Genomic DNA, 27,057 nt, shown 5'->3' with positions numbered 1-27,057 from the left:
TATACGGCCCCGGCGGACCCCGTGCACACGGCTCTGTCCGGTAAGGAGAGGAGTGTGGTGGCGGAGGGGGAGCCGCTCCCGTTCTTCCGACCATCTTTGTTTCCAGAAGCTTCTGTCCGCCCGGAGCCGCTAATCCGCTTACACGGCCATTCATTAAAGCGAGCATCCCTTTTAGTGCCCGTCACCTGGTCTGTGTTCATGGCGGAGGGGATAGGCCGCGCTCATGGTCACACCTGTGCTCCTCACGAGTCACGTGACGCCGGGTTACTTACCGGTACCATCCACCTGCTGGATCTCTCGGCTGTATCGGCCCGAATATTGGCAGCTTTGTGTCGCCTGAAGCCCTTTATCTAAATATGGGGATCAATCGCTTTAACTCTTTAATCTTGTACTCCTGAAAACTACCTGGTTTTCACTTGAGCTGATGGAACTCTGGAGGCTTTATGGAAATGTAGGGTTAAAATACAACCGGATCAGACCTACTGTTCCGATGCTGGGCATAAGGCCTGGTTCACACGGATGCGATTTCAGGTGCGACTTCAGTCGTACTGAATTGCTTGCCAATGGAAGCGCACCGCAAATCATGTAAAAATCCCACCACGGTATTGTGAGCCGAACCGCTCCATACACATTTCCACAGACCAAGAAGGTGCAAAAAGTACCCTGAACGCAAACTTCGGTATGCCCACCAGTCCTAAGGAGCGGTGTGTCAGAACCAATGGTGTCACCCCAAAACCCGTCCCTGCAAATGATAGTTGGATATCAGTGCATCCAGGGTCAACTTTAACTGCTTCAGCCCTGGAAGATTTGACCCCCTTCCTGACCAGAGCACTTTTTTTAGCGATTTAGTACTGGGTCGCTTTAACTCACAATTGTGCGACTTTGTGCCCAAACAAAATTTACCTAATCCCCCCCCCCCAAACAAATAGAGCTTTCTTTGTGGTGGTATTTGATCACCTCTGTGGTAGAGCTGCATGATTCTGGCTACAATGAGAATCACGTTTTTTGGTTTTTTTTGCTTAGAAGCTAGATCACAATTCTCTCAGCGTAACATCTTTCACGTTAAAACAAAAAAAGGGCTAACTTTACTGTTTCGTGTGTTTTTTTTTTTTTTTTTTGTTTCCCATTGAAGTATTTTTTCCCCAAAAATAGCAAATACAGTGTGACATAAAATATTTCGGCAATTGACATTTTATTTCCTAGGATTTCTGCTAAAATATGTTTGGCGGTTCCAAGTAATTTTCTAGCAAAAAATATTGATTTTTAACTTAAGTGTCAGAAAAAGATTTAGACTTTAAGTGGTTAAAAGTCCTGCATTTACACGTTGTTAAAAACTTGGCAGACTGCCTGGATTTTTTTCTTTACACAGAAGTTTATCCATTTAATCTAAAAGTTAGTTTCGTTTCATGTTAAAAAAAAACTTGGCAGACTGCCTGGATGTTTTCTTTTGACAGCTAAGAGTCCATTTACACAGGGGTAACACAACTTCCTTTGGGAGGCAACTTGGACACGACTTGAGTATGAATCACAGCGAGACTTGGGGCGACTTAGAGCATGACTTCAAGTCGCTGCCAGGCGATTTTGGCTGTAGCCAATCACAGAATAATCGGCTCTTGAGGGGGGACTCCATGCCAAATTTTAACTAAAAAACTGGAATGGCTTCCCCTCAAAGAGCATACCAGGCCCTTAGGTCTGGTATGGATTTTAAGGGGAACCCTCTATGCCGAGAAAATGGCGCGAGGGTCCCCCAAAATACATACCAGACCCTTAACCGGGCACGCAGCCCGGCCGGTCAGGAAAGGGGGTGGGGATGAGCGAGCACCCCCTCTTGAACCGTACCAGGCCACATGCCCTCAACATGAGAGGGGGTGCCCTGCGGCCCTCCCAGCCCAATGCACCTTGTCCCCATGTTAATGAGGACAAGGACCTCTTTCCAACAACCCTGGCAGTTGGGGGCTTATTGGAATCCCGGCCCCCCACCCTATGTGAATGAGTATGGGGTACATCGTACCCCTAACCATTCACCACAGGAGGGGGGAAAAAGTGTCAATAAAAAAAACACACTAGACAGGTTTTTAAAGTAATTTATTGGGCAACTCCGGGGGGGGGGGGAGTCTCTTCCGACTTCTCCGCTCTCTCCAGTGTCTGGTTCTTCTCTGGCCTCTTCTACCACCCTCTGGTTCTTCTGCTGGGCTCCTGCCTTATCTTCTGCTCTTTTGCTAGCGGTAGCCCGGTCTTCTCCATCGTCTTAATCCCTCTTCTCTTCTTCCGATGTTGACACGCCACTCTCTCCCGCTGTAATTCTGTGTGCGAGTTGCGCAACGACTTGTTTAGGCATTGGGCGTAGTCACCGGGTGCTGTGACCCCCATCCCTTATGTCATCAGTCCCGGGGCATGCTGGGACTGTGATGTCACAAGGGTCGGGGTCACCTGGTGATGTCACCTGGTGACCACGCACCATGCCTATATAAGTCGTTGCTAAACTTGCACGCGGAATTACAGTGGGAGAGAACATTGTCAACATCAGAAGAGGGATTAAAAAGACGGGGCCATCGCCAACAGAAGATAGCGGAGAAGCGCGCGAGAAGAACCGGAGGCCCGAGAGAGAGAAGTCGGAAGAAGGCCCCCAGAGCTGCCTAATTGCTTTAAAAACCCATGTAGTGTGTTTTTTTTTTTTTTTTACACTTTTTCTCTCATTCGCATAGGGTGGGGGGGTCGGGATCTGGGGGTTCCCGGATTCTGATAAGCCTCCGACAACCAACGGCCAGGGTCGCTCGCTCGACCCCACCCCCCTTCCTGACCGGCCGAGCTGCGTGCTTGGATAGGGGTCTGGTATTGATTTCGGGGGGACCCCCATGCAGTTTTTTTTCTACGTAGGGGTTCCCCTTAAAATCCATACCAGACCTAAGGGTTTGCCCCTGGAGGGAAACCCATGGCGGATTTTATTAGAGAGGCCACTTTTCCTGTAAAGTCTCCAAGATAGAGATCCGATTTGGAGGCGACTGCCATCGAATTATATGGGTAGAAGTCAGATTGAAGTACTTCAGGAACCTTTTCTAAAGTCGGAGTGACTGCAGTAGTTGGTGTATTTTTTTTTTTTTTTTTTTTCATGTAGCGTGACTAGGGGCGACTTGAAGTCGGATCCAAAGTTGCCCCTGTGTAAATGGACTCTGAGTTAGCAGATAAAAGCCGGTTCACACAGGGGCGACATGACTTTCAACATGACTTTTGGAGGCAACTTGGACACGACTTGGGGCGACTTACAACACGACTTTAAGTCGCCCCATGCCAGGCCACTTTTGCCGTGGCCAATTAGAGAATGAGCTCTGAAGGGGGAACTCCACGGGAAGTTTAAAAAAAAATGGCATGGGTTCCCCCTCCGAGAGCATGCCAGGCCCTTGGGTCTGGTATGGATTCTAAGGGGAACCCCCTACGCCGAAAAGACGTCGTGGGGGTCCCCCCCAGATCCATACCAGACCCTTATCCGAGCACGCTACCCGGCCAGCCAGGAAAGGGGATGGGGACGAGCGACCGCCCCCTCCTGAGCCGTACCAGGCCGCGTGCCCTCAACATGGGGGGTGCCTTGGGGAAGGGGGGGCCCGCGCGGCCCCCACCCCAAAGCACCTTGTCCCCATGTTGATGAGGACAAGGGCCTCTTCCCGACAACCCTGGCCATTGGTTGTCACGGGCGGGGGGCTTATCGGAATCCGGGAGCCCCCTTTAATAAGGGGGCCCCCAGATCCCGGCCCCCCACCCTATGTGAATGAGTATGGGGTACAATGTACACCTACCCATTTACCTGTGAAAAAAATGTACGAAAAAAACAACACACAAGGGTTAAAATAGTTTATTGCACAACTTCGGGGGTCTTCTCGTCTGACTCCTCCGCTATCTTCTGGTCTTTTGCTAGCTCTTTCACTAGCGGAGGAGCCCGGCTTTCTTCTTCGCCGCCGCCCCCTTCTTCCGACTTTGGGGGTCTTGTCCCCCTCTTCGGTTCTTCTTGCCGGGCCACCGTACCTTCTTCTAGCTCTTTTACAAGCGGTGGCCCGGTCTTCTGTCGCCACTGCCGCTATCGCCGTCTTCTGTTCTCTTCAGGAGATGTTGCTTCGTCGCTGTCTCTGCTCACAATGACAGGGGTGCGGCAACTTATATAGGGACATCCTGGATGATGTCCCCGCCCATTATGATGTCACAGTCCCAGAGGATGCTGGGACTGTGACATCATAATGGGCGGGGACATCATCCGGTGATGTCCCTATATAAGTCGCCGCACGCCGCGTGTTCTCTCATAGTGAGCGGAGACAGCGACGAGGCAACATCTGAAGAGAAGAACAGAAGACCGGGCCACCGCTTGTAAAAGAGCTATTAGAAGGCGCGGTGGCCCGGCAAGAAGAACCGTAGAGGGGGACAAGACCCCCGAAGTCGGAAGAAGAGGGCGGCTGCGAAGAAGAAAGCTGGGCTCCTCCGCTAGTGAAAGATAGCGGAGGAGTCCGGCGAGAAGACCCCCCCCCCCCCAAAGACGGAAGACCCCCGGAGCTGTGCAATAAACTATTTTAACTGTTGTGTGTGGTTTTTTTTGTTTTTTTGTTTTTTTACTTTTTTTCACAGGTGAATGGGTAGGGGTACATTGTATCCCATACTCATTCACATAGGGTGGGGGGCCAGGATCTGGGGGCCCCTTATTAAAGGGGGCTCCCGGATTCCGATAAACCCCCCTCCTGCAGACCCCGACAACCAACAGCCATGGTTGTCGGGAAGAGGCCCGTGTCCTCATCAGCATGGGGACAAGGTGCTTTGGGGGTGGGGGGCTGCACGGCCCCCCCCTTCCCCAAGGCACCCCCCATGTTGAGGGCACGCGGCCTGGTACGGCTCGGGGGGGGGGGGGGGCGCTCGCTCGTCCCCACCCCTTTTCCTGGCCGGCCGGGTAGCGTGCTCGTATAAGGGTCTGGTATGGATTGAGGGGGGCGCCCACGCAGTTTTTTCGACGTAGGAGGTTCCCCTTAATCCAGACCTAAGGGCCTGGTATGCTCTCGGAGGGGGAACCCACGCCAAATTTGTTTAATAAATTTGGCGTGGAGTTCCCTCTTGAGAGCTGATAATTCCGTGAGAGTCGCCTCCGTATAGACGGAGATCCGACTTGTAGGCGACCTCCATTGAAATCAACGGGTACCGGTCGCCTACAAGTCTGATTGAAGTAGTACAGGAACCTCTTCTGAAGTCAGAGCGACTTCAGTAGTGTGCATTAAGACGGCTCTCATTCACTTACATTGATTTTTACATATTGTCCGACCTGAGGCGACTAGGAAGTCGGATCTGAGTCGCCCCTGTGTGAACCGGCTCTTCGTCTCTCCACTTGTTATATGAAAGAATCGGCAAACTCTGCAATAGAGATTGTCGGGGTGTTGAATTGATCACAATTTTTTTTAACAATTATTTGTGCAGCTCTACTCTGCGGGTTTTATTTGTTGCGCTATAAACAAAAAAGCGTCAAGTTTGGACATTTTTTTGCTATATCTCCCAAAAATAATATAAACATTGTTTCCTCAGTTTAGGCTGATGTATATTGTACATATATTTGGTAAAAAAAAAAAACTTTTGAAAGGCAAAGTGATTCTAACTGTGTGGGGGAGGGCGGAAATGGGCTTCAACTCACATGACAGATCACTGCTCCCAATGACAGGGTGCAGTGATCTGTCATGTTACAAGACAGCATGGGTAAATGCCTTGTTTACATAGGCATCGCCCCGTTCTGCGGCTCCGTGACACGATCGGTCTGAGACCTTGGGGAGGCCCCTGCAGGGAACAGTCATAGAGTGCAGGCATGGTACAAGTAGTGTGGTCCTGTTACAGTCAGTGTACATAGCTCTGTGGAAGCCTATGCCTCCACAATACACCAGTGTGACCTGTGTCGCTGGAGCTCTGCTTACTGACATTAGCAATGTCCTGGTCTGGATTTCACTCAGGTTTCCTCGGACTCCTGGCCATTCAGCTCAGCAGCAGTGTCCTGGTATCCAGTCTCGGCTTGTCAGTGGGAAGTACAATACTAAAGGTGGTGGTGGAGCAGCTCAGGAGGAGAAGGTTGCATCTTCCTCCTGAATGCCAGGGCATCCATGCACCTGATTGGATGCTAGGCGGCCCAGCAACCAATCATTTTGACAGGTGGTACTTTGATGTACTGGGAGTTCTGTCACTGTTGCAGGCTTTTACCCCAGGTTGGACTGCCCTGGGTGTCACCCCTCTGGTGGGTTTTACTCAGGTACAGTCCCCGCACCCCCTAGCGATGCCACTGTCTAGAACTGCAGAGTCTAGAGAAGGGCAAGCCAGGGATGTTAGATTCCTATCGCTCAATGCCTGAGACATGCAGTTCCAGGCACCAGGAAAAAATAAATAAAAATTAGCCCTGCTCCAAGCAGGCAGCAGGGTTTAGACCAGGGTTATGCAATTAGCGGACCTCCAGCTGTTGCAGAACTACAAGTCCCATGAGGCATAGCGAGACTCTGACAGCCACAAGCATGACACCCAGAGGCATGATGGGACTTGTAGTTTTGCAACAGCTGGAGGTCCGCTAATTGCATATCCCTGGTTTAGAGCTAACGGCCAGCTCTCTTGTAAAATAATCCAAATGGTTAGTTGCTGGGTCGCTTTTACAAGCAGCGGGCAGGGACGTTAAAGCGGAGCTCTAGTGGTTTTCGTATTTTTATTATAGGTCAGCAGCTTCAAAGTGTAGCTGCTGACTTTTAACCACTTGCTGCCCATATAACTTGTACTGCTGCATCGGATCACGTACCTAATGTGATCCAACACTTCCGGGTCTGGGGCAAGCATGCACACTGCCGGTAACCCGCTTCTAATGTGATTATACACAATGGGAGCTGTTCTGCAGGTACAGCAGACTCTGATGTCCTCCGACACCTGCATATGTAAGCAAGGCAGATCGCTATTCTGTCAGTAGGGAAGGCATGGGTCCTGTGTTGCTTTCCTGCAAAACAGATATATGATCCATGCCATTTCCTAGTAAAAGCACCTCCCACAGTAGGCACAGTTAATCCTTTGATTACCCCTGATGTTTAACCCCTTCCCAGCCAGTGTCATTAGTACAGTGACAGTGTATACTTTTTATCACTGTATTGGTGTCACTGGTCCCCATTTTTTTTTAGAAACTTTAGAACTCAAAAAATAAAAAACAGGTGATCAAATTAGGGGTTGATCGATATTATTTTTTCTGGACCCATACAGATTTTGAGGCTGCTTTTAAGGCCGATATCAGGTGCTGATATTCTGTAGATTTAAAGTTTTTTTTTTTTGTATTTTTACACTGTCCTTTGTACTTTTGTCACAAGGAATGTATAAATCCTGTGTGACAGGTACTCTTTATGGAGGGATCTGGGGTCTATAAGGAAGTATTCAAACAAGCCAATATTGACGTTTTGAATACATTTTATGTTTTAAAGCTGGCGCCTTTAGGATGAGAGTAATCTGGAAGTTCACTCTCTATATAACCCCTCCCACTACTGGGAGTACCTCAGTTTTTTTCACCAGTGTCTAAAGTGTTGGTCACGAGTAAAGATGTGCTGAGCTCCACTGGAGCAATCCTTGCTGGAGCTAGCTAGCCATGCTGACTTGTATCCAAAGAAACAAGATTTTTGCCTGTGAATGCTTCTCTTTTTAGAGAGCTGGACCCTGGGATACAGTACTTTTTGGTAGTGAGGCCATAAAGTTTTTACTGGCAGGGTGCTGTTGCAGGTCCAGGATTGTGGGTTTCCTCTAGGATCCCCTGCTCCTGAAGGTTTAAAAGATCCCACACTGCGGCAGGAAAGGTGGAGTTTTCTAAGAAATCTTTTGAATTTTCTTATGAATGTCTCCTTTACAAATGTTGTCGTGCCTATGTGTCACCACTGGGTGCTGTATTGAGTACTCACCGCCTCATGCTGGAAACAGCGCTGTCAGGAGCTGAACACTTCCTCCTCCGGTAAGCCTAAGGGCAAGCTTTTAAAAGCACACTGCTGCTGTGGAGGGACACGAGCAAAGAGGTGGCATTATCAGGTTTGGTTTGCATTTTCCTATTGTTACTGCTTCAGGCTGGGCATTAATGGCCGCAATTTTTGCTGGACTATAGCCCTAGCAGTGTATGCATTCCTTCTGGTAGTGCCTCTGCTTTGTGCATAAGGCTATGAGGGGGGGGGAGGGGGCGGACGGCAAGGAACATCTCAAAGGGTTCTAAAGGATCGATTGTTTTAAGACGACCTAAATTAGAAAGGGCTTTCGGGTTTCCCAGGCAGAGAAATCCAGACAACGCTGGTTTGTGAAGAGCAAAAGGCATTGGTATTGGGAGGTCTATTGAGGTGCCTAGTGGTCCCGGTTGAGGAGATGAGTTTAGCGTCTACCAAAGGGAGCTGCTTTTGCCCTGTCTCCAAGGGGAACACCCCATTGATGGGGATTTAACCACTTACACCTTTTCGGTGTTAAGTCTGCTTGACTCACGGCCAACGGTTTGTGAGTCCACCATTGTTGGTAAGAGTACTCTCTCCTTATTTTACTGCATGAAGGTATTCAGAATGCTGGTTCCATTTTAGAATTAAGCTATACAGAGATTTGGATAGAACAACATCGTTCTACTTTTAAGAACTGTATTTGCTATGGAATCTATATGCATTCATACATTTTTGTTCTTTTACTACTTTCAAGTATTATGGGCAATTTATGGCATTTTTTTCCATTGACCCTATCCGTGTCAGTGTTTTTGTATATGTCCCTTCAAAGACTGGTGTTCTATCTGTAAGAATTTATATTCTAGTACTATACTTAGTCTCTTCTGTTTATCTGTCATACTTCAGAATTTATGATATTGTTTTGTGTCTTTTTTTTTTTTTTTTTCTCATGTTCACTGACCGACACAGCTCCTCTCTGTAACTACATGGGTTGTATATAGCCTGCCATTAGGATAAACTAGGCAAAATTGTTACACAATACACAGAACTTTAATTCCGCCACGGGGGGCGGGCCCTGTGCTGTCAACCCTCCTGCTGCTAGCAGCTTCAGTTTTTATTTTGCCTAGCAAGGAGAATGACCTCTCGGTCCATATTGTTACTGCAGGTTTGCTGCTTTTTGCGTAAGATGAGAGATCCTGAGATCTTCTATCAACTGTCGGCTGGGTGACAGGCTGGTTAATGAAATCCTTGTAGTCCCCCCAGTCCGGCCATCGAGTGTAAGCAGGCCGCAGCTACGGCTCGGCAGGCCACGACATACCTCATGCTCCAGAGGTGGTCGGTGAGCTTCAATGCTCCGGGGTATACATTTGACTGGGCTACTGATGTCTGGATCACTGTATACTGGGCCAGCATCTACCCTGTAACTGCGCAGGCGTAGGTCTGTGATTGAATGTCTCTCAGCTCTTCGGGACTGGTAAGTACGGCTCTCCCTGCTTTGGTGGGGGGAGCAGCTATGCATTCCCTGGGAGGTCGATTTGGGGGCCACCTCACCTCCTTATCTTCTCTCCCAAGTCCCTATCACCCCTCCCTTCCCCCTCTGAGGGGTATGTCTGCATGCGCAGCGGGCGGTGTGTGTGGGTCGCTGTTTCTCACCTGTAGAGGCTCTGTGCGGTTGCTGTCAGTCCTGGTCCAGGTCTGGGGTTCCCAAAAAAGCAGTTTTGTGGAGGTTGTCTGTCAGCAGGCAGCTCGTTTTTATTTTTGCTCTGTTCACCGCATGGTGCCATTCTGGTGGCCATCTTGGATTTGGGAAAGCTATAGATTCCCCTGGGGAGCTTCAGCAGCCATTTTCCCTAGGATTCCTATTGATTACATTGGCGGCCATTTTGTGAAAGCCTGAATGCTTCACCGCTGGCCTCTTGTGACAGCATGCAATGTGCTTGCTCTTGTTACTTCCTGTATCCCCTGTGTGTGAGGGATACTGGATGTCTCTGTGCTTGAACGCTGAAGCTGTTCTGCAGATCGTTGCACCGATGTTAGAGCTGCTGCTGACAGTTTTTTTTTTTTTTTTTTCTCCTCTCTGCATCTCTCCCCTCAGACAAATTGCAGACTCTCAGATCTGCGGTAAAACTACTGATTAACCGCAAGTGGTCATCACTCCGCTTTTGCATGCGAGTGCTGGGACTCATGGTAGCCTCTTTCGAGGCAGTACCCTATGCCCAGTTCCACACCAGAGTCCTGCAGAAGATGATCTTGACAAAATGGGACAAATCTCCGCTGTCCCTGGATCGGCAGATCCAGGTGAGCCAGCCAGTCAGGGATTCCCTGATCTGGTGGTTGAGGTCCCTGGTGATTCAGGCCGGCAAATCGTTCCTTCCTCTGAATTGGACGGTGGTCACTACGGACGCCAGTCTGGCCGGCTTGGGTGGAGTGATGGGGATTCAGTGGCATCTGGTCGACGGAGGAATCCAAGTTGCCGATCAATCTGCTTGAATTGAGAGCGATCAGGCTGTGCCTCGACTCATGGCATGGTCGATGAGTCTTCAAGGGCGTCCGATCAGAATACAGTCAGACAACGCCATGGCTGTGGCATACATGAATCACCAAGGGGGAACAAGAAGCTCCGCAGCTGCTCGGGAGATCGCTCACATACTTTGGTGGGCATAGCGGCACGCTCTGGCCCTGACGGCCATTTACATCCCAGGGTGGAAAATTGGCAGGCGGACTATCTGAGTCGACAGATGCTGGACCCAGGAGAATGGGCATTGCATCCGGAGATATTCAGGCTGCTGTGCCTGAAATTAGGCACTCCAGAGGTGGATCTATTGGCCTCCCGGCTCAATCGGAAGGTCCCGAGATTCGTGTCCAGGACAAGAGATCCGTGGGCAGACCCGTCAGACGCGCTGGTGGCTCCGTGGGATCAGTGCCAGCTGATCTACGCCTTTCCTCCACAGAAACTGTTGCCACGTCTGCTTCGCAGAGTGGAAGCTAAGGGGATTCCAGTAATCCTGATTGCCCCAGATTGGCCTCGGCGGGCCTGGTGCGCAGACCTGGTGCGCCTGGTGGCAGATGCTCCCTGGCCTCTGACGTTGCGAGAGGACCTCCTATCTCAAGGTCCAATCTTTCACCCTTCTTTACCATCACTGGCCTTAAAGGCCTGGCTGTTGAAAGCCTGGTATTGAGGAACCGGGGTCTGTCCGACTTGGTGATTCAGACTATGCTGAGAGCGCAGAAATCTTCTTCCAGGAAGATATACCATTGTACTTGGAAGGCCTATATCTCCATGTGTGAGGAGAAAGGCATCCACGCTCCTTCTCTATATCCAGGATCCTGCTGTTTCTTCAGCAAGGGGTAGACCAGAGGTTGGAGTTGAGCACCATCAAGGGGCAAACTTCAGCTTTGGCTGGCTTTTTTTTTTTTTTTCAGCAACCCCTAGCCTCACTCATTGGTGAGTACCTTTTTTCAGGGGGTGCGCCATGTAGTCCCTCCGGTGCATCCTCCGTTGCCTCCGTGGGATTTGAACCTGGTGTTGGCGCTTCAGAAGCTGCCGTTTGAGAATATCAGGGAGATACCTCTGACCCTTTCACAGAAGGTGGTCTTTTTAGTGGCCATCACATTGGCCAGGAGGGTTTCGGAACTGGCGGCCTTGTCCTGCAAGTCGCCTTATCTGGTCATCCACAGGGATAAGGTGGTGTTGCGTCCGCAACCTTCTTTTCTACCGAAGGTGGTCTTGGCCTTTCATATCAATGAGGACATTGTATTGCCATCATTGGGTCCTAAGCCGAAGCACCCCAAAGAGGTGTACCCTTCACGCTCTAGTTGTGGTTAGGGTTCTGAAGGTGTACTTGTCTGCCACAGCTTCCTTTCGGAAGTCAGACTCGCTTTTGTTTCGGTGGCTGGTCCTAAGAAGGGCATGGCGGTCTCGTCTGCCACCATCTCCAGGTGTATCAGAGAGATTGTAGTCCAAGCCTACGCCTTGAAGGGGCAGGTGCCCCCCATTCCAGTCACAGCCCACTATACAAGAGCAATCGGAACGTCTTGGGCTTTCCGAAACCAAGCATCTGTCGCTCAGGTGTGTAAGGCAGCGACCTGGTCGTCTGTCCATACGTTTACCAAGTTTTACAAGGTAGACATCAGTGCATCAGCTGATGCTGGTTTTGGCCGCAAAGGTTTGCAGGCGGTTGTGTAGTTGCGATTGAGTTTTTTCGATAAAAACACAGTTCTGTTTTGTTAATGCACTGTTGCATTACTTCCACAATGCTGCGGTCTGGGGGATCACTCCTGTTGAGGATGCCTGTTGTTGTGGTGGAATTTCCACATATTGCTGTTTTTTTGTGGGTTTAGTTTCACTACTTCCCACTTGCCATGGTGGATGAAGTTTTTTAATGCTGTTTTTTTCCCACCCCTCGTTTGACACTGCTTGGGGACGTCCCATGTAGTTAGAGAGGAGCTGTGTCGGTCAGTGAATATAAGATATAAGAGAAAATAGGATTTTTGTACTCGCCGGAAAATCCTTTTCTCTGTAATTCACCGACCGATACAGCACCCACCCCTCCTTTTTTTCTATGTTATACTGCTTGTTGAAGTACTGAAGCTGCTAGCAGCAGGAGGAGGGTTGATAGCACGGGGCCCGCCCCCCCCAAGGCAGGATTAAAGTTCTGTGTATTGTGTAACTATTGTGTAGCAGCTTATGGTGTCTGGCATCCATACCTTCACTTGGGACGTTTTGCATTGCGCATGACAGATCACAAGTGCAGGGACAAAGGGTCAGACTTGGCTCGATGCTCTGGGGTGGTAAGTCTCAGAAGGGCCCTAGTACCTGTCTGATTCCCTGCTTTCCTCTGGGCCTTTTAGCCACACACCCTTCCTCTTCCTATAATTATATGGACGAGATCTTGGTTCTCTTTGAGACCATATGTCGCGGGGTTCTCAAACCATGCCCTTCAGTCTTCCCTACTGAGGTGGTCTGACTTTTCTCTTTCTGCTGCTGCTTGAGGCGGCGGTAAACTGATTCCCCCCCCCCCCCCCCCCCCCCCCCAATTCCATTCTTCTGTAGAATTGAATCTGGAAGATGCCTTTGGCTGAGATTTCATCAAAGCTTATGGATAGCATTGTTTCTTTTACTGATGTAATACGCTCATGTTTGTCATTTTGAGAAAAACTAATCTTTGCACACGGTATGAACAAGGCCTTAGGCCGGCCATGGATGGAGCAATTTTTCTTTCTTTGAAACATGTTGCAGAAAAGAGAATAGCACAGTCAGTGTTCATGGGTGAATCCCCTCCCGCAAAGCCATTGTGTACAGCCGCTAGCAATAATAGCATGTAAAATCTGCTAGGCTGGATGTACCCAGGGTGATCAACTTTGGGTATATTGAGCCTGCCCATACGTGGTTCGAATCTTGGCTGGTTCAACAGGAATTCGAGATTCGAACCGCCTATGACCAGCTTTAGTTGTCTCATATGAATATGGCTTAATTTTTCAAAATGTAGTAAGACTTTAGGCATGCAAGGTGATATTATTTATATATTTTTTGTAACTTGGTTTAAAACGTAGGTCCTTTAGTCAACAGCTATCGAACCCTGTACTATTAACATGATCTGGGGGAGATCATGTTGCATTATATGTAGAAAAGGGATCACTACGGGTTTTTTTATTTTAATTTTTTTTTTCATCCTAGGAGTCGCATGGTTTTACTAACTGCACTGACATCTGATTAAAAAATTGTCAGCTTTCAGTGTGTTCCCAAATGTACTAAACTAAAATTAATGTGAATGAATGGTAGTTGTATTCATAATATGTAATGAAGCTGTATTGTATTGTCAAAATTTGTGTGAATTATTTATTTTTCTTGCTACAGGCAACCAGCATCCGCAAAGTGGTACGATAGGAGGGATTATGTTTTTGTGGAGTTCTGTGTTGAGGACAGCAAAGAAGTAAAATTGGACTTTGAGAAAAATAAATTAACCTTCAGGTAAATATTCTGCAAAATATAGGCTTTTTACACTTGTCCCTTTTGAGTGTTAACCACTTGAGTCCCAGGCACTTTTTAAATGGTGCATGTGATGGACCGCCTGGCAACCCCGCATGTGTACTGCTGCCAAGATGCAGCTTCCTCCACTCTGGAACCAGGTATTGTAGCTGAGGATTGCACCTAAGAACTAGATGGCACTAGCTTTGGTGCAAACTGGAACTGACTTTATTGTAAACTTGCACCCTGTATATACCACACACAATCCAATCGGAGCTTGATCATGTCCTAAACAATGCAAATGTCAAACGATAATATCAGTCGGTCTAACAGTACATCTACTGAACAGCCAACAAGCAGTAATCTACATAAACGGTGAGCTAATTACCAAATAGTCGGTGACTCAGGGCAGTGTCCACCCCCCCACGAGTAGAGATTTCTTTTGGTGGCTTTTATTTTTGTGCTATAAACAAGAGTGTGTATTTTGAAAAAAAAGCTATTTTTTTTACTCTTTTTGCTATAATATCCAAATTTAAAAAAAAAAAACACACATTTTATCAGTTTAGGCCAATATGTAGTATTCTACATATTTTTGGTAAAAGAATTGCAATAAATGTATATTCTGTGTAATGTTCCTATTGTAAATAATTGAAACACGTGGCGCTAAAATCAAGTGTATATTGCACCACTAAATCCTATGATACAAAATGCATCAAATATAGATCAAAATTTCCGTGAAAAAAATGATGAATAAACATTAAACAATATTAAATAACCCAGTGAATAAGTGATAGTTTACACTATACATTCAAACACTCCTCAAGGAGTATTGCAAAAACATATACAGTGTTTATACAATGTTGCAAAAGTCCGTGAATCCTCAAAGCATGCTTCACTTTAGCAAACAATATTGATCAGTGTTTTTTCTCAAAACGCCTTTCCTTCAGAAAGAACACAGATCAATATTGTGCAAAAGTTAGAACGTCTACAACAGGGATATGCAATTAGCGGACCTCCAGCTGTTGCAGAACTACAAGTTCCATGAGGCATAGCGAGACTCTGACAGCCACAAACATCACCCAGAGGCATGATGGGACTTGTAGTTTTGCAACAGCTGGAGGTCCGCTAATTGCATATCCCTGGTCTACAAAATAGTGGAAAGATTATGGCTTATTTTTTTTATATAGTAATGGAGGTGATGAGTGATTTTTTTTTTTTTTTTTTAATCTTTATTTATGGATTGCAGGCAATACAGAAACATACTGATTAAAACATGTTACTCCTCTTCCCTTGGTACCGAGTAATACACATATTACAGTAAACAGATCAATTGGAAAAATAGTATGCGATAGCATTATCATTGTGAGTAACCTACAGCTACGACATCGGCTCTCCCATCCAGCTGGCTACCCAGCGGTATATTAACGTCTGAGTCCTCCTCCGAGATAGGGCCCCGTCCGGCCGTCTCAGAGAGGTCCCTTGCGGCACAGCACCTTGTCGCCATTGGGGAGAACCCTGGGCCGCATCATCTTTAAAAGTTGCCCTTCCTCGGTAGGGAAGATGAGGAAATATTGTGGCCACACCTGGACAATCACTAGTTTGTGATGAGTGATTTGTATCGGAACTGCGGCATTGCGGTGGAATGATCGGACACTTGACGCCCGCCAGACACGTGCATCGGGCCCCCCGCCATGCAGTGGGCCTGCTATGGCTCTTAAAGGAGCCACTGTCCTGAGCGATTCACTCAGGAGAGCCATTCTGCCACCATGTATGTACAGGAGCCATTCTATTTCTAATGTGTGCCTGCTGTACCATGCATTTACTCTAAAAGTGTCCTGTTCTTTGTAGTGCTTCCTTTTTGTGAAATCTCTGGTGTTCCACCTGCCTGTATTTTTTTTATTTATTTTTTATATGGGAAAATCTGACCACACTAGACATGAGAGCACAGTGTGATCAGTTTTCTAGCTGCTGTGAACTCTACCTGCTCTCCTCCAATGATCATACTTGTGCTGACCGCGCACACTCTCGCCCGCCCCCCTCACACTCTCGCCCTCACGCACTCGCCCGCCCCCCTCACACTCTCGCCCTCACGCACTCGCCCGCCCCCACACTCTCGCCCTCACGCACTCGCCCGCCCCCACACTCTCGCCCTTACGCACTCGCCCGCCCCCGCACTCGCTCACGCGCGCTCGCCTGCGCCCACACTCTCGCCCGCGCCCCCACGCGCGCTCGCACAGGCATTGCTTCAAGTCATGGCAGTCGCATGACTTTCGGGTCGCACAAGCGTGAAAGGGGCCTAAAGGGGAGAAGAAAACGACTTTTTATCTACGTTTTTTGCCTTTTTTTTTTTATTTCTATTTTAAACTGGGTTGTTTTACAGGGTGATCTTTTACAATCCCTTTTAATTCTAAGATTTTAAGAATGGTTTTGTGTTTGTTTGTCTCTTTATCTAAATTTACAACTAACATTGCCTTCTATATGGTTTTATTCTATGTTAATGGACAACACATTGTAAACCTCTGAACTTTTATTTTTATTTTGCAGCTGTCTGGGAGGAGCTGATAATGTTAAACATTTAAATGAGGTTGAACTTTATCAGTCTATTGACCCAAATGTAAGTAAATTGATTCCTTTTCCAGTTGATTAACTGTAATGGTATTAGTATAATTTTATGTTAAATGTTACTTGACTTTGTTTAGAGACAATCACTTTAAGCAAACAAAATGCTGCTGACCTGTCAAGTATTAAGTGCGGGCATCTTTGCTTATACCTGCAACGTCTTTATTACATCTGCTTTTTATGAATGGCAGGCCATAGGTTGACAGGCAAAGCTCTGCACTTCTTGCTAAAGCCTGCCCACCCCTTCCTGCCTTCTGCATCTTCCTCTTGGTCTGTGAGGCAGCCTGTCATAGGAATGGCCAATAGTAATGTAAGGCAGTGGGAAAGACCTGGCATGATCTGACACACTTGGGCAAATTGTTAAAGCAGTAAAAAAATACTTCCAGACATTCACTGCATGTGAATCATTTACTGTAACGTGAAGTGGTTCTAAACCCATGGGGAGGGAAAAAAACATGCAAGACAAAGGCATAATGAGCTAGTATGCATAGCTTACTAGCTCGTTACGATATACTTGCCTTAGATCGAAGCCCCTGCAGCGGTCCTGGCATGCCGCTTTGGCCTGCGACGTGTCTCCTGGAGTTGCATCCAGTTCTTGCGGGCTCCGGCGCTGTGATTGGCCAGAGCCGCGATGACGTCACTCCCGCGCGTGAACAAGCTGTTGCTTCCGTTCGCATGTGCCGATGTTGGGCCTTATAGTAGCCTTATGAGCCTTATAGTAAATAGTCTTGGTGCCTTTTGTGTGAGTGTGTCTTTGTTTTTTTGCATTATAAGATGTGCGGAAGAATCTTTCAGGATAGGTATGTTTTGACCGCCGGGTGTAAAATCATGACATGATTTTGCTGCGTTTTTCAGTTTCCTGCTGTCAAAGAAACTTTAAGCATGTTGCAGGGTTCTATTGCTGATTGCAATGTACGTTGAGGTATAAGTACTAGAAGATTCCTTGTTGAGATATTGTGAAATGGTGGCTTGGATGAGTGTCCAGATGCATACAAGAGGTACATTTTTTTTTTTTTTTTTTTTAACTACTAGATATCATAATTGTACTTAATTGTACTATGCATTTTCATAGTGTGTTTTTTTTTTTTTTCCTATTGCTTTTGTGTATATTTTTTAAAGGTTGTAAACCCTCAGTTTTTCACCTTAATGTATTCTAGGCATTAAGGTGAAAAACCTTCTCACTAGACCCCTCCCCTTTTACTTAGCTGAAACTTAGTGTTCCTGCGGAGACTAGCACAGCAGCTCCAGCTGCTGTCTCGGGTACTCGTTGGATAGATTGTTAGCGCAGCCATTTGCTTCCATTGCTGTCAATCAAATCCAATGATGGGGGGGGGGGGGGTTCGCGACTCCTGCTCTCTGTCAACGGATGAAAGGGGACACTTGGTGCAGAGGAACCAGGAGTGCTGCTGGGGGACACCAGAAGAGGAGGATCGGGGCCACTCTGTGTAAAGCCCTTGCACAGAGTAGGTAAGTATAGATTGACTACGGTGAATACAAAATGAGTTTCAGAAACTGTTATTCCACTATTAGACTCTTACTGTCCTGCCAATGATGATACGGCTTCTGTCGAAACTTTATGGGATGCTTTTAAAGCAAGGGCTGACTATAAATCCTTGACTTCACAACTTGAAAATTGTGCATCTGAAGCAGCCGACTACTTTGCACGAAACCCCTCACCAGAGGCCTATCTGTTATTGGCACAGGTTAGAAGAGAGGTAAACCTTCATTACACCACTTTAACGCACAATGATGTAAATTTATTAGCTGGTAGAATTTTTTAATCGGGACAAGAACGGCAGGTTGTTGGCTACCAAACGGTGGTATCTGAACTTCATACACCTGACAGGGAGAGAATTGTGGGCACAAAAGCTATACTTCAGGAATTTAGGAACTTCAAGGACCTGTATAGCCAATCTCTGCCTGTCTCTACTGAACTCGTGGCAGAGGAAATTTGTAATCTCTTCTTTCCCTCTCTGGCGTAGGAGGATGTGGAGGGAGGCTCTGGATGCCCAGATCTCCATTTATAGATAGAACGCTATTTCATCACTTCCTCCTGCTAAGATGCCAGGCCCAGATGGTCTACCAGGGGGCTGGTATAAGATGTAAGCAAAGAAGTTGGCCCCCAGACTGCAAGCTCTTTACAATGTCTGGAGAATGAATCTCACATTTGCAACTTCCCTCGACTTCCTCCCAGACTAGGGTGTTGGTGGCCTTAGATGTGGAGAAGGCTTTTGACATTGTTTGGGTTTACATGCTTATAGTACTACAAGCCTTTGGAATCAGCCCCACCTTTTGCAAGTGGATCACCATTTTGTATAAATCCCCAACAGCACAAATTGAACTCAGAGGCATGCTCTCAGAACAGTTCCAGATATAACGGGGGAACTAGGCAGGGATGCCCACTTCCCCTTTGTTTCCCCTGGGGATGGAGCCTCTGCCATCCATCATTTTAAGGCTGTGGTAGGCATACGAGTGGGCTCCATCATTGCCCTTACACAGCTCTTTCTGGAGTGAAAGTAAATTGGTTAATAGTTGGGATTTTTCCTATCAACCCAGCGGCTGGCCAGGCGGCAGACCCCTCACTACCCTTGTCCTGGGCCTCGTCAATCCGTTACCTGGGGATCAACATCACCCCCCAATGTGATGGACTTTATTGACCTGAACCTCACTCCCCTATTATCAACCCTTAAATCCAAACTAAGAGCTTGGGATAATCTGCCTCTATCTCTTATAGACAGAATAAACCTATTTTAAAATGAAGTGCCTTCCTATTTTTCTATATGTCATAAGACACACTCCAATATGGATACCCAAAACATTTTATACACAATTAGATGCTATTATCTCTTCATTCCTATGGAACTCTAAAACCCCCAAGTTTAGCATATCAATTCTCCATAGACCCTGAACAGAAGGGGATCTGGCTTATCCAGACCTCCAAAAATCATTTCTTCACAGCCCTACTTGCCCACGCGCATAATTGGTTGCTCTTTGTTACAAACTCCTCAATAGTACTGGCTGCTGCATCGCTGGGGTCCTTGAATCATTGAGAAATGCACTATACAGAGGTCTCCAGGCACCTGTGACTCTCGCACTGTTTACATATTTGTGATTGACACTCCTTTATTACTGATTTCATAAAGCGAAACTAAATAACCCCTCTCTGACTCAACCCACTCCTCGTGGAATTCCATACTATCACTGAACCAAGCATATGGGCAACAAGGGGGGCATTCAGGTACTCGACCATATATGTGATGACAGGGCTAGCCTTCTCTTTGAATACTCTCAAACAGAACTTTGACTTACCCAATTATTATTTCTTGAGATATCTTCAGCTCAGACACTCCTCTTCCCAATTTGGGTCTTAAGCGTTATTACTCGTTTACTCCACTCAAATCCCTACTCCAGAATGACGAGCTGGTAAAACCCCTGTCCACCATATATAAGGCACTACTACCATCAATGCATTTTGGTCTTTAAATTCTCCAAGCTAAATGGAGGGTGGACTTTCTTGAGCTAGATAGAGAGTATTGGGAGGATATGTGGTAATACCCTTTTCTTGAATTAGTGGCTGTAAAGGACCGCTTAATTCAATTTCAGATTCTACGCGAGGTGTATTTAACGCCACAAAGGTTGAATACATTTTATCCTGGGGCCTATCTTAGCTGTTGGGAAAGTGGTAATCTAGAGGCAGGTTTCTGTCATGCTGTCGTCTTGAGTGCACACTTTCTGGGCGGAGGTAACGCAGTTTATAGCCTCGCTTTTAACAATCCCGCAAACTATACCAGTTTGCTTGATGGGCACTTTGGCGCACAGCAACCAAGACCCTCATAGGACTTTTGCTCTTATGCCTGTAAAGCAATATTGCTAACTTGGAAACAAACTCGCCCTCTCTGAACTTTTGGAAAGACCTGGTCAACGCTGCAATTCCATTATATAAAGCCACATATCGCTCCCGTGGTTGTATTGCAAAATTTGATTGTGAAAAATATGGTTTGACTTCTCTCCCCTTATGCTGTTCGAGAATAGAAGGTAAATCTGATGCACAGTAACTACTCCCTCCATGTTAAGACCCTCATGATACCCCTATATTTGAATCCGCTAGTATTCTAGGCCTAGTACCAAAGTTCCCTTTTGGGAAACCTCACCCCTATTGAAGAGTAGCAAGTTCTCCTTCCATAACTTTTCCAAATGGAGTGACTGAGCAGTGGTGTTTTTTGTCACTGTTTGAGGTAGATAACCTGTTAAATACCGATTTTATATATATTTTTTTTTTTTTTTTTTTTTGCGTACTTTTGTTTTTGAACTGGGGAATGCCCAAAGGCTCTGTTTTTGTGACTCTATTACCTCTTTGGAAAAAACAAAGAGAATTGGGGGGGCGCAGCGCTGCTGCCAGGAAAAAGCAATGTTAAAAACACGCTATTGGCAACGTTTTTAAATAACATTTATGGGCTTTTTTTTTTATTTATTTTTTTTAGTAAACACTCACTATAATGTAAAAACGCCAATTGCGGCTAACAGCTTGTTATACCGTTTTTGGTTGTGGTTTTTTATTTTTTATTTTTTTTCCCCCTCTACTACCCCTAATCTCTTATGCCTCCAAATGCCTGACAGTTTGTGTGCATGGACACATAGGCTAAAATGGAGGGGTATTTAGAGGCAGTTAAAATAAAGTCAGACATCCCTAACAGTAGCTGTGAAAACGTGTGCATGAGCCCTTAATTTTCTACAGAACAGCAAAAGAATTCATAGGAGATATAAAAGTGGCCCCAACACACAAATACAAGATGGGGGGGGGGGCTGTTCTAAGCATTTTACTGTTCTGAATCGGTTAGAAGTTGAAAAATTTACCTGGAGATAGCAGCAGAACACATTAAAAATGACAGGGAACTAGTCAATTGCCTTCTAAGTAATTGATCTTTGCTATGGCGCTATAACCTGACCCAGTGGTAGCATTAAGATGACAGAAGCAAGAGGTCAAACAACTTCATCTGAAAGTCCTAGACTCTGCAAAAGCACTTCTTCAAACCTGACTGCAAGGAAAGGACAACTTTTTGACATTGTTTAGTAATGACCCTGAGGGACCCCCGTTAACAAGAAAAAGATTTCACACTACTTGCACGAGTTTAGGAAGACATTGATCGAGCCATAGGCCTCATCCATGTAGGATTTAACTTGCTGCCGCAAGAATCCATTGTATTCCTCGATTCAAAGCGACGACGTGCAATTATGACAGGATAATCACCCCTGGATACAAGCTGCTTGTGTCCAGGGGCCATCTGTTCCTAACCTGAGTATAACCACTCATGGAGCAATTATCTAACGGCTACTGTCATTGCGTTATACAGGCTGAGTGGCCACAACTATGTATCCAGCTGCAGAAATATGCCAGTCTTGAAGTAGCTGTAAGGATAAATCTTGTGTGAATGAGGCCATATACCACCATCCATAAATTGAGAACCCCAACAGAATAGGAGCCCCACTGAGGTTGAGTTATAGGGACCTGTGCATCGTATTTGGTACTCAAGGCTTTCATCTGCGAAGACCTCGGGGCATAATCCCAGTGAACTGCAGTTAAGTCACTAGTTCAGATATATGAATTTTCATATATAAAGTTAAATCTTTGCATATTGATGTTTAGAAATCTGCTCATACTGACCAGAATTTGTGGTTTGCATTCCACCAACCATTAGAAAACGAACATGGGCAACTTTTTACTTAAATGATGTGCATACTTAACAACTCACACGTCCGGTACCCTAGCAAGCACCTGCCCATGTGTTTTGTCATTATGGTGATTTTGACTTTTTAAATAAAAATTAGCTCGGGGAAAGGCATGCAGACTGCCACTACTGACCTCTACTGAAAAGGCTAGATGCCTAAGGGGAAGATTTACTAAAACTAGTGCAGTATCTGGTGCAGCAGCGCATAGTAACCAATCGGCTTCTAACTTTAGCGTGTTCAATTAAGCTTTGCCAATAAAACCTAGATACTGATTGATACTATGCACAGCTTCACCAGAGTCCTCCCGTTTCAGTATATCTCTCATAAATATCATGCTCACACATAGCTTCCATGCTTAAGGTCACTAGCTCTTTTCTGGTTCAATAATGAAAGACCAGTAAACCAGGCAAGCTAGCATTTTCGAAGGTTGTCAAATTGATCATACGCGTTGACTATGTAGATGTTCTTTACAATTGTTTTGTTTTCTTTATATAGGAGTCCAAACATAAAAGAACAGACAGATCTGTCCTGTGTTGTTTACGAAAAGGAGAATCTGGCCAGTCGTGGCCTAGGTTGACAAAGGAGAAAGCAAAGGTAAATGCTTATCTCTATCTACTATATTTTGCTAGCTGCCTCCTGCTAAGCATGTGAAAGATTTGTTTAAATATTTGTAATTTTAAAAGTATTTAACTTCTTTAAGCTCAATTGGCTTTGTGTGGATTTTAACAATTGGAAAGATTGGGAAGATGACTCAGATGAAGATCTGTCAAATTTTGACCGCTTTTCAGAGGTAAATATTCTATTTTGCTTTGGAGAGTATTTTTTCTGTATTCTGAAAATGATTATGTAAGTTTTGCTACCTGCATTCTTATTTTATATTTTTGACAACAGATGATGAACAACATGGGAGGAGATGAAGATGTAGACTTACCAGAAGTAGATGGTGCAGATGATGTACGTTTTATAAAAAATTATTTTTAAATTGCTTTGTGAAAGTTGTATGATACATTTTCATCAGACCAAATTGTGAAAGTGTCACCTATGGTATGGTATTAACTACTTGCTGAGCAGCCACAGTACATGTACTGTGGCAGGTTGTCTCTATTTCGCAAAATAACATGCGCTGTACAAGACTTCCTGCAATAGAGCTCAAAAAAATGGACTGGTCATTAAGGGGGTAAATCCTTCCGGGGCTGAAGTAGTTAAAGCAGGGGAGTCATTTTAGAGGGGGCATATTTCACTAAAGATTAAAATGTACACAAGCCAGACTTAAAGCAGAGTTGCCACATTTGGCACCCACCTTTTGGGGGGAAGGGGAACTTGTGTTTGACAAGTACCCTTCCCCACTTCTGCTAGACTTTGCCGCCTCTCGTAAGTTTGTGCCATATGTAGAGCTTTCTTGTGGTATTTTATCACCTAGGTGGCTTTTATTTTTTTGCGCTATAAATAAAGTCAGAAAATAAAAAAGCAATAAGCGTATATTGATTGGTTTACACAAGTTATATTGTCTACAAAATGAAATTTATGGCATTTTTTCTTTTTATATTTTTTCCTTTTTTCCTTTTTATTTTTTTATTGTGACTGCAACATTGATAGACACATTGGACACTTGACACACTTTTGGGACCATTGTCATTTATACAGCGAGTAGGGCTATAAAAATGCACTGATTACTGTGTAAATGACACTGGCAGGGAAGGGGTTAAACACTAGGGGGCGATCAAGGGGTTAACTTGCGTCCTAGGGAGTGATTCTAACTGGGGGGGTGTTGCCTCACAGGAACATGACAGATCATTGCTCCCGATGACAGGGGACAGTAGATCTGTCATGTTGCTAGGCAGAACAGGGAAATGCTTTGTTTACATAAACATCTCCCTGTTTTGCCACTCCGTGACACGATCGCTGGCCCCATGGTGGACATAGTCCGCAGTCACAGAGTACACAGCAGGCACGCCCATTTGCCTAGCCGTGCCATTGTGCTGACGTATATGACCTCCTACGATTTGCAAATTTAACAAGGCTTATTTTTTCATTCTTAGGATTCACCAGACAGCGATGATGAAAGTAAGTAATTGAATGTTGCGTATGAGCAGAATGATTTACAAACATCAGTAATTTGTTTGTAAGATACTCCAGTAAAGAATCTTTTCTTCAAGTATTTGTTTATATTAGTAACGCTACTTATAAAATATATACAATCTTGTGAAAAAGCACACCCTATGGAAATTGTTCATAGGCAAACAGATATTTTTTCCAGACGGTGCCTAATGACCTTGATCTACTTGAACAAATGATATGGTTTGATCTCATCTAAACAAAAATGCAGTTTTGTCACATGAAAAAAGTATACCGCCACTTTAAATCCATACGTTTGTAATCTAGTGTTTCAGATTAAGTGCCAGTGATTGGAATATCCTTAGGAAGTATGTAGGTGGGAATTGTGGGTTTCATGTCAAGTTCAAAAGTGGTCTCTAAGCCCCTCCAGAAGGTTGTAAGTGTCAGCATGGCAATGGATGTAAAGATCTCTAAATTATTTTAAATCCTTTCACTGTAAGGAAATCTACTTTGTGTTCATAAGACTGCAAATTTGTCCTGGACTTACTAGGCCAGCAAATTCAGCCCAAGTGCCAACTGATACTAAAAGAAGTTTCCATTGCCAAGAACTGCAGTTGACAGTTGGTGTCAAATGTATGCATCTACAGTTGTGCTCATAAGTTTACATACCCTGGCACAATTTGATTTCTTGGCCATTTTTCAGAGAATATGAATAACACAAAAATGTTTATTTCGCTCATGGTTTGTGTTTGGCTGAAGACATTTATTATCAACCAACTGTTTACTCTTTAAATCATAATGGAAACAAACTACCCAAATGACCCTGATAAAGTTTACATACCCTGGTGATTTTGGCCTGATAACATGCACACAAGTTAACACAAAGGGGTTTGAATGTCTATTAAAGGTAACCATTGTCTCCTGTGATCTACTTGTAATTGGGGTGTGTGTATATAAAAGGTCAATGAGTTTCTGGACTCATGACTGACCCTTGCATCATTCATCCATTGCTGCACTGACCTTTTGGATTCTGAGTCATGGGGAAAGCAAACGAATTGTCAGGTTTTGAACTGTATAAAAAGATATCCAAGGAATTGAGAATGCCAATCAGCAGTGTTCAAATTCTAATCAAGAAGTGGAAAACAAGGGGTTCTGTTGAAACCAAACCACGGTCAGGTAGACCAACTAAAATTTCAGCTACAATTGCCAGGAAAATTGGGATGCAAAGAAAAACCCACAAATAACTTCAGATGAAATACAGGATTCTCAGAAAATATGTGGTGTGGCTGTTTTCAAGATGCACAATAAGGAGGCACTTGAAAGATGGGCTGCATGGTCTAGTCGCCAGAAGAAAGCCATTACTACTACGCAAATGTCACAAAGTATCCCACTTATAATGCGGCAAACAGACAAGCCTCAAACCTTCTGCCACAAAGTCATTTGGATTGATGAGACCAAAAATTTACTTTTTGGCCACAACCATAAATGCTATGTTTTTGGAGAGGAATCAACAAGGCCTATGATGAAAGGTATGCCATTCCTACTGTGAAATACAGAGGTGGGTCTCTGATTTTTTTTATTTTTTTTTTATTTTTTTTTTTTTTTGGGGGGGGGGGGGGGGGGGAGATGTGTGAACTACAAAGACAGGAATTGTAAAATTGATGGCAAGATGAATGCAGTATGTTATCAAAAAATACTGGTGGAACATTTGCATTCATCAGCCTGGAAGCTACGCATGGAACGTATTTGGACATTCAAACATAATAATCCAAAATACAAGGCCAAGTCGACCTGTCATTGGTTAAAGCAGAATAAAGTGAAGGTTCTGGAGTGGCCATCTCTATCATTGAGCCACTTGAGAGATCTCAAACGTGCAGTTCATGCAAGACAGCCCAAGAATTTACAGGAACTGGAGGCTTTTTGCCAAGAGGAATGGGCAGCTTTACCATCTGAGAAGATAAAGAGCCTCATTCACAAATACAACAAGACTTCAAGCTGTCATTGATGTTAAAGTGGTTGTAAACCCTTACAACACACTTTGACCTACAGGTAAGCCTAGATTAAGGCTTACCTGTAGGTCCAAGAAATATCTCCTAAACCTACACGGTTTAGGAGATATTTGCCGAAAGACAGGCACCGGTGTCTACGGCGCATGCACCGTAGACAGCGGAGCGCAGGCGCACTGAGCGCGGCACCCATCATCGGCGATATGCCGTGTGTGGCGGCTCCCGTGCGCATTGCGCGGGAGTGACGTCGTCGTGGCTTTGTCGAATGACAGCGGCGGGGCAGCGAGACCCACCGAGAAGATGGATGCGCCGGACTACAGGGGACAGCGGTGACATCGCTGGCTCCTGTGTCAGGTAAGTGACACATAATGGACTACTATGCGATGCATAGTAGTCCATTATGCTTTACCTTCAGGGAATGAAAGAGGAAGTAAACCCATTAGGGTTTACTTCCTCTTTAAAGGGGGCAATACACTTTATTAAGAACTGGGGTATGTAAACTTTTGCTCAGGGTCATTTGGCTAGATCTGTTGTCATGATTTTAAAGAGTAAACACAGTTGAAGATAAATGGCTTCAGCCAAACGCTAAACATGAGTGAAAAATATTTTTGTTCATATTCTCTGAAAAATGGCCAAGAAATCGTATATTCTGCCAGGGTATGTAAACCTATGAGCACTGTATATCCGGGAAAGAGAACACACCAATTTAAACTGCATAAGAGATGTGCCAGAAAGAGCCTTTGCTGTCCACAAA

The 27,057-nt window shown here is 45.4% G+C and overlaps 1 protein-coding gene across 1 annotated transcript in view; it reads left to right on the top strand.

Moving 5' to 3' along the window:
* PTGES3 (prostaglandin E synthase 3) overlaps positions 1-27,057 on the top strand; it is a 29,702-nt gene that overhangs the window by 309 nt on the left and 2,336 nt on the right. Inside the window, exons 2-7 of the mRNA XM_077483476.1 lie at positions 13,786-13,899; positions 16,441-16,510; positions 22,738-22,836; positions 22,943-23,032; positions 23,134-23,196; positions 24,282-24,306. Of these exons, the coding sequence (XP_077339602.1) occupies positions 13,786-13,899; positions 16,441-16,510; positions 22,738-22,836; positions 22,943-23,032; positions 23,134-23,196; positions 24,282-24,306 (461 nt within the window). The remainder of the gene's footprint in view (positions 1-13,785; positions 13,900-16,440; positions 16,511-22,737; positions 22,837-22,942; positions 23,033-23,133; positions 23,197-24,281; positions 24,307-27,057) is intronic.

The sequence above is a fragment of the Lithobates pipiens genome, unplaced genomic scaffold (assembly GCF_037356315.1).
Source record: "Lithobates pipiens isolate NorthernLeopardFrog02 unplaced genomic scaffold, aLitPip1_a1.2 Scaffold_16, whole genome shotgun sequence".
NCBI lineage: Eukaryota > Metazoa > Chordata > Amphibia > Anura > Ranidae > Lithobates > Lithobates pipiens.
This window is presented reverse-complemented; position numbering and strand designations above follow the sequence as displayed.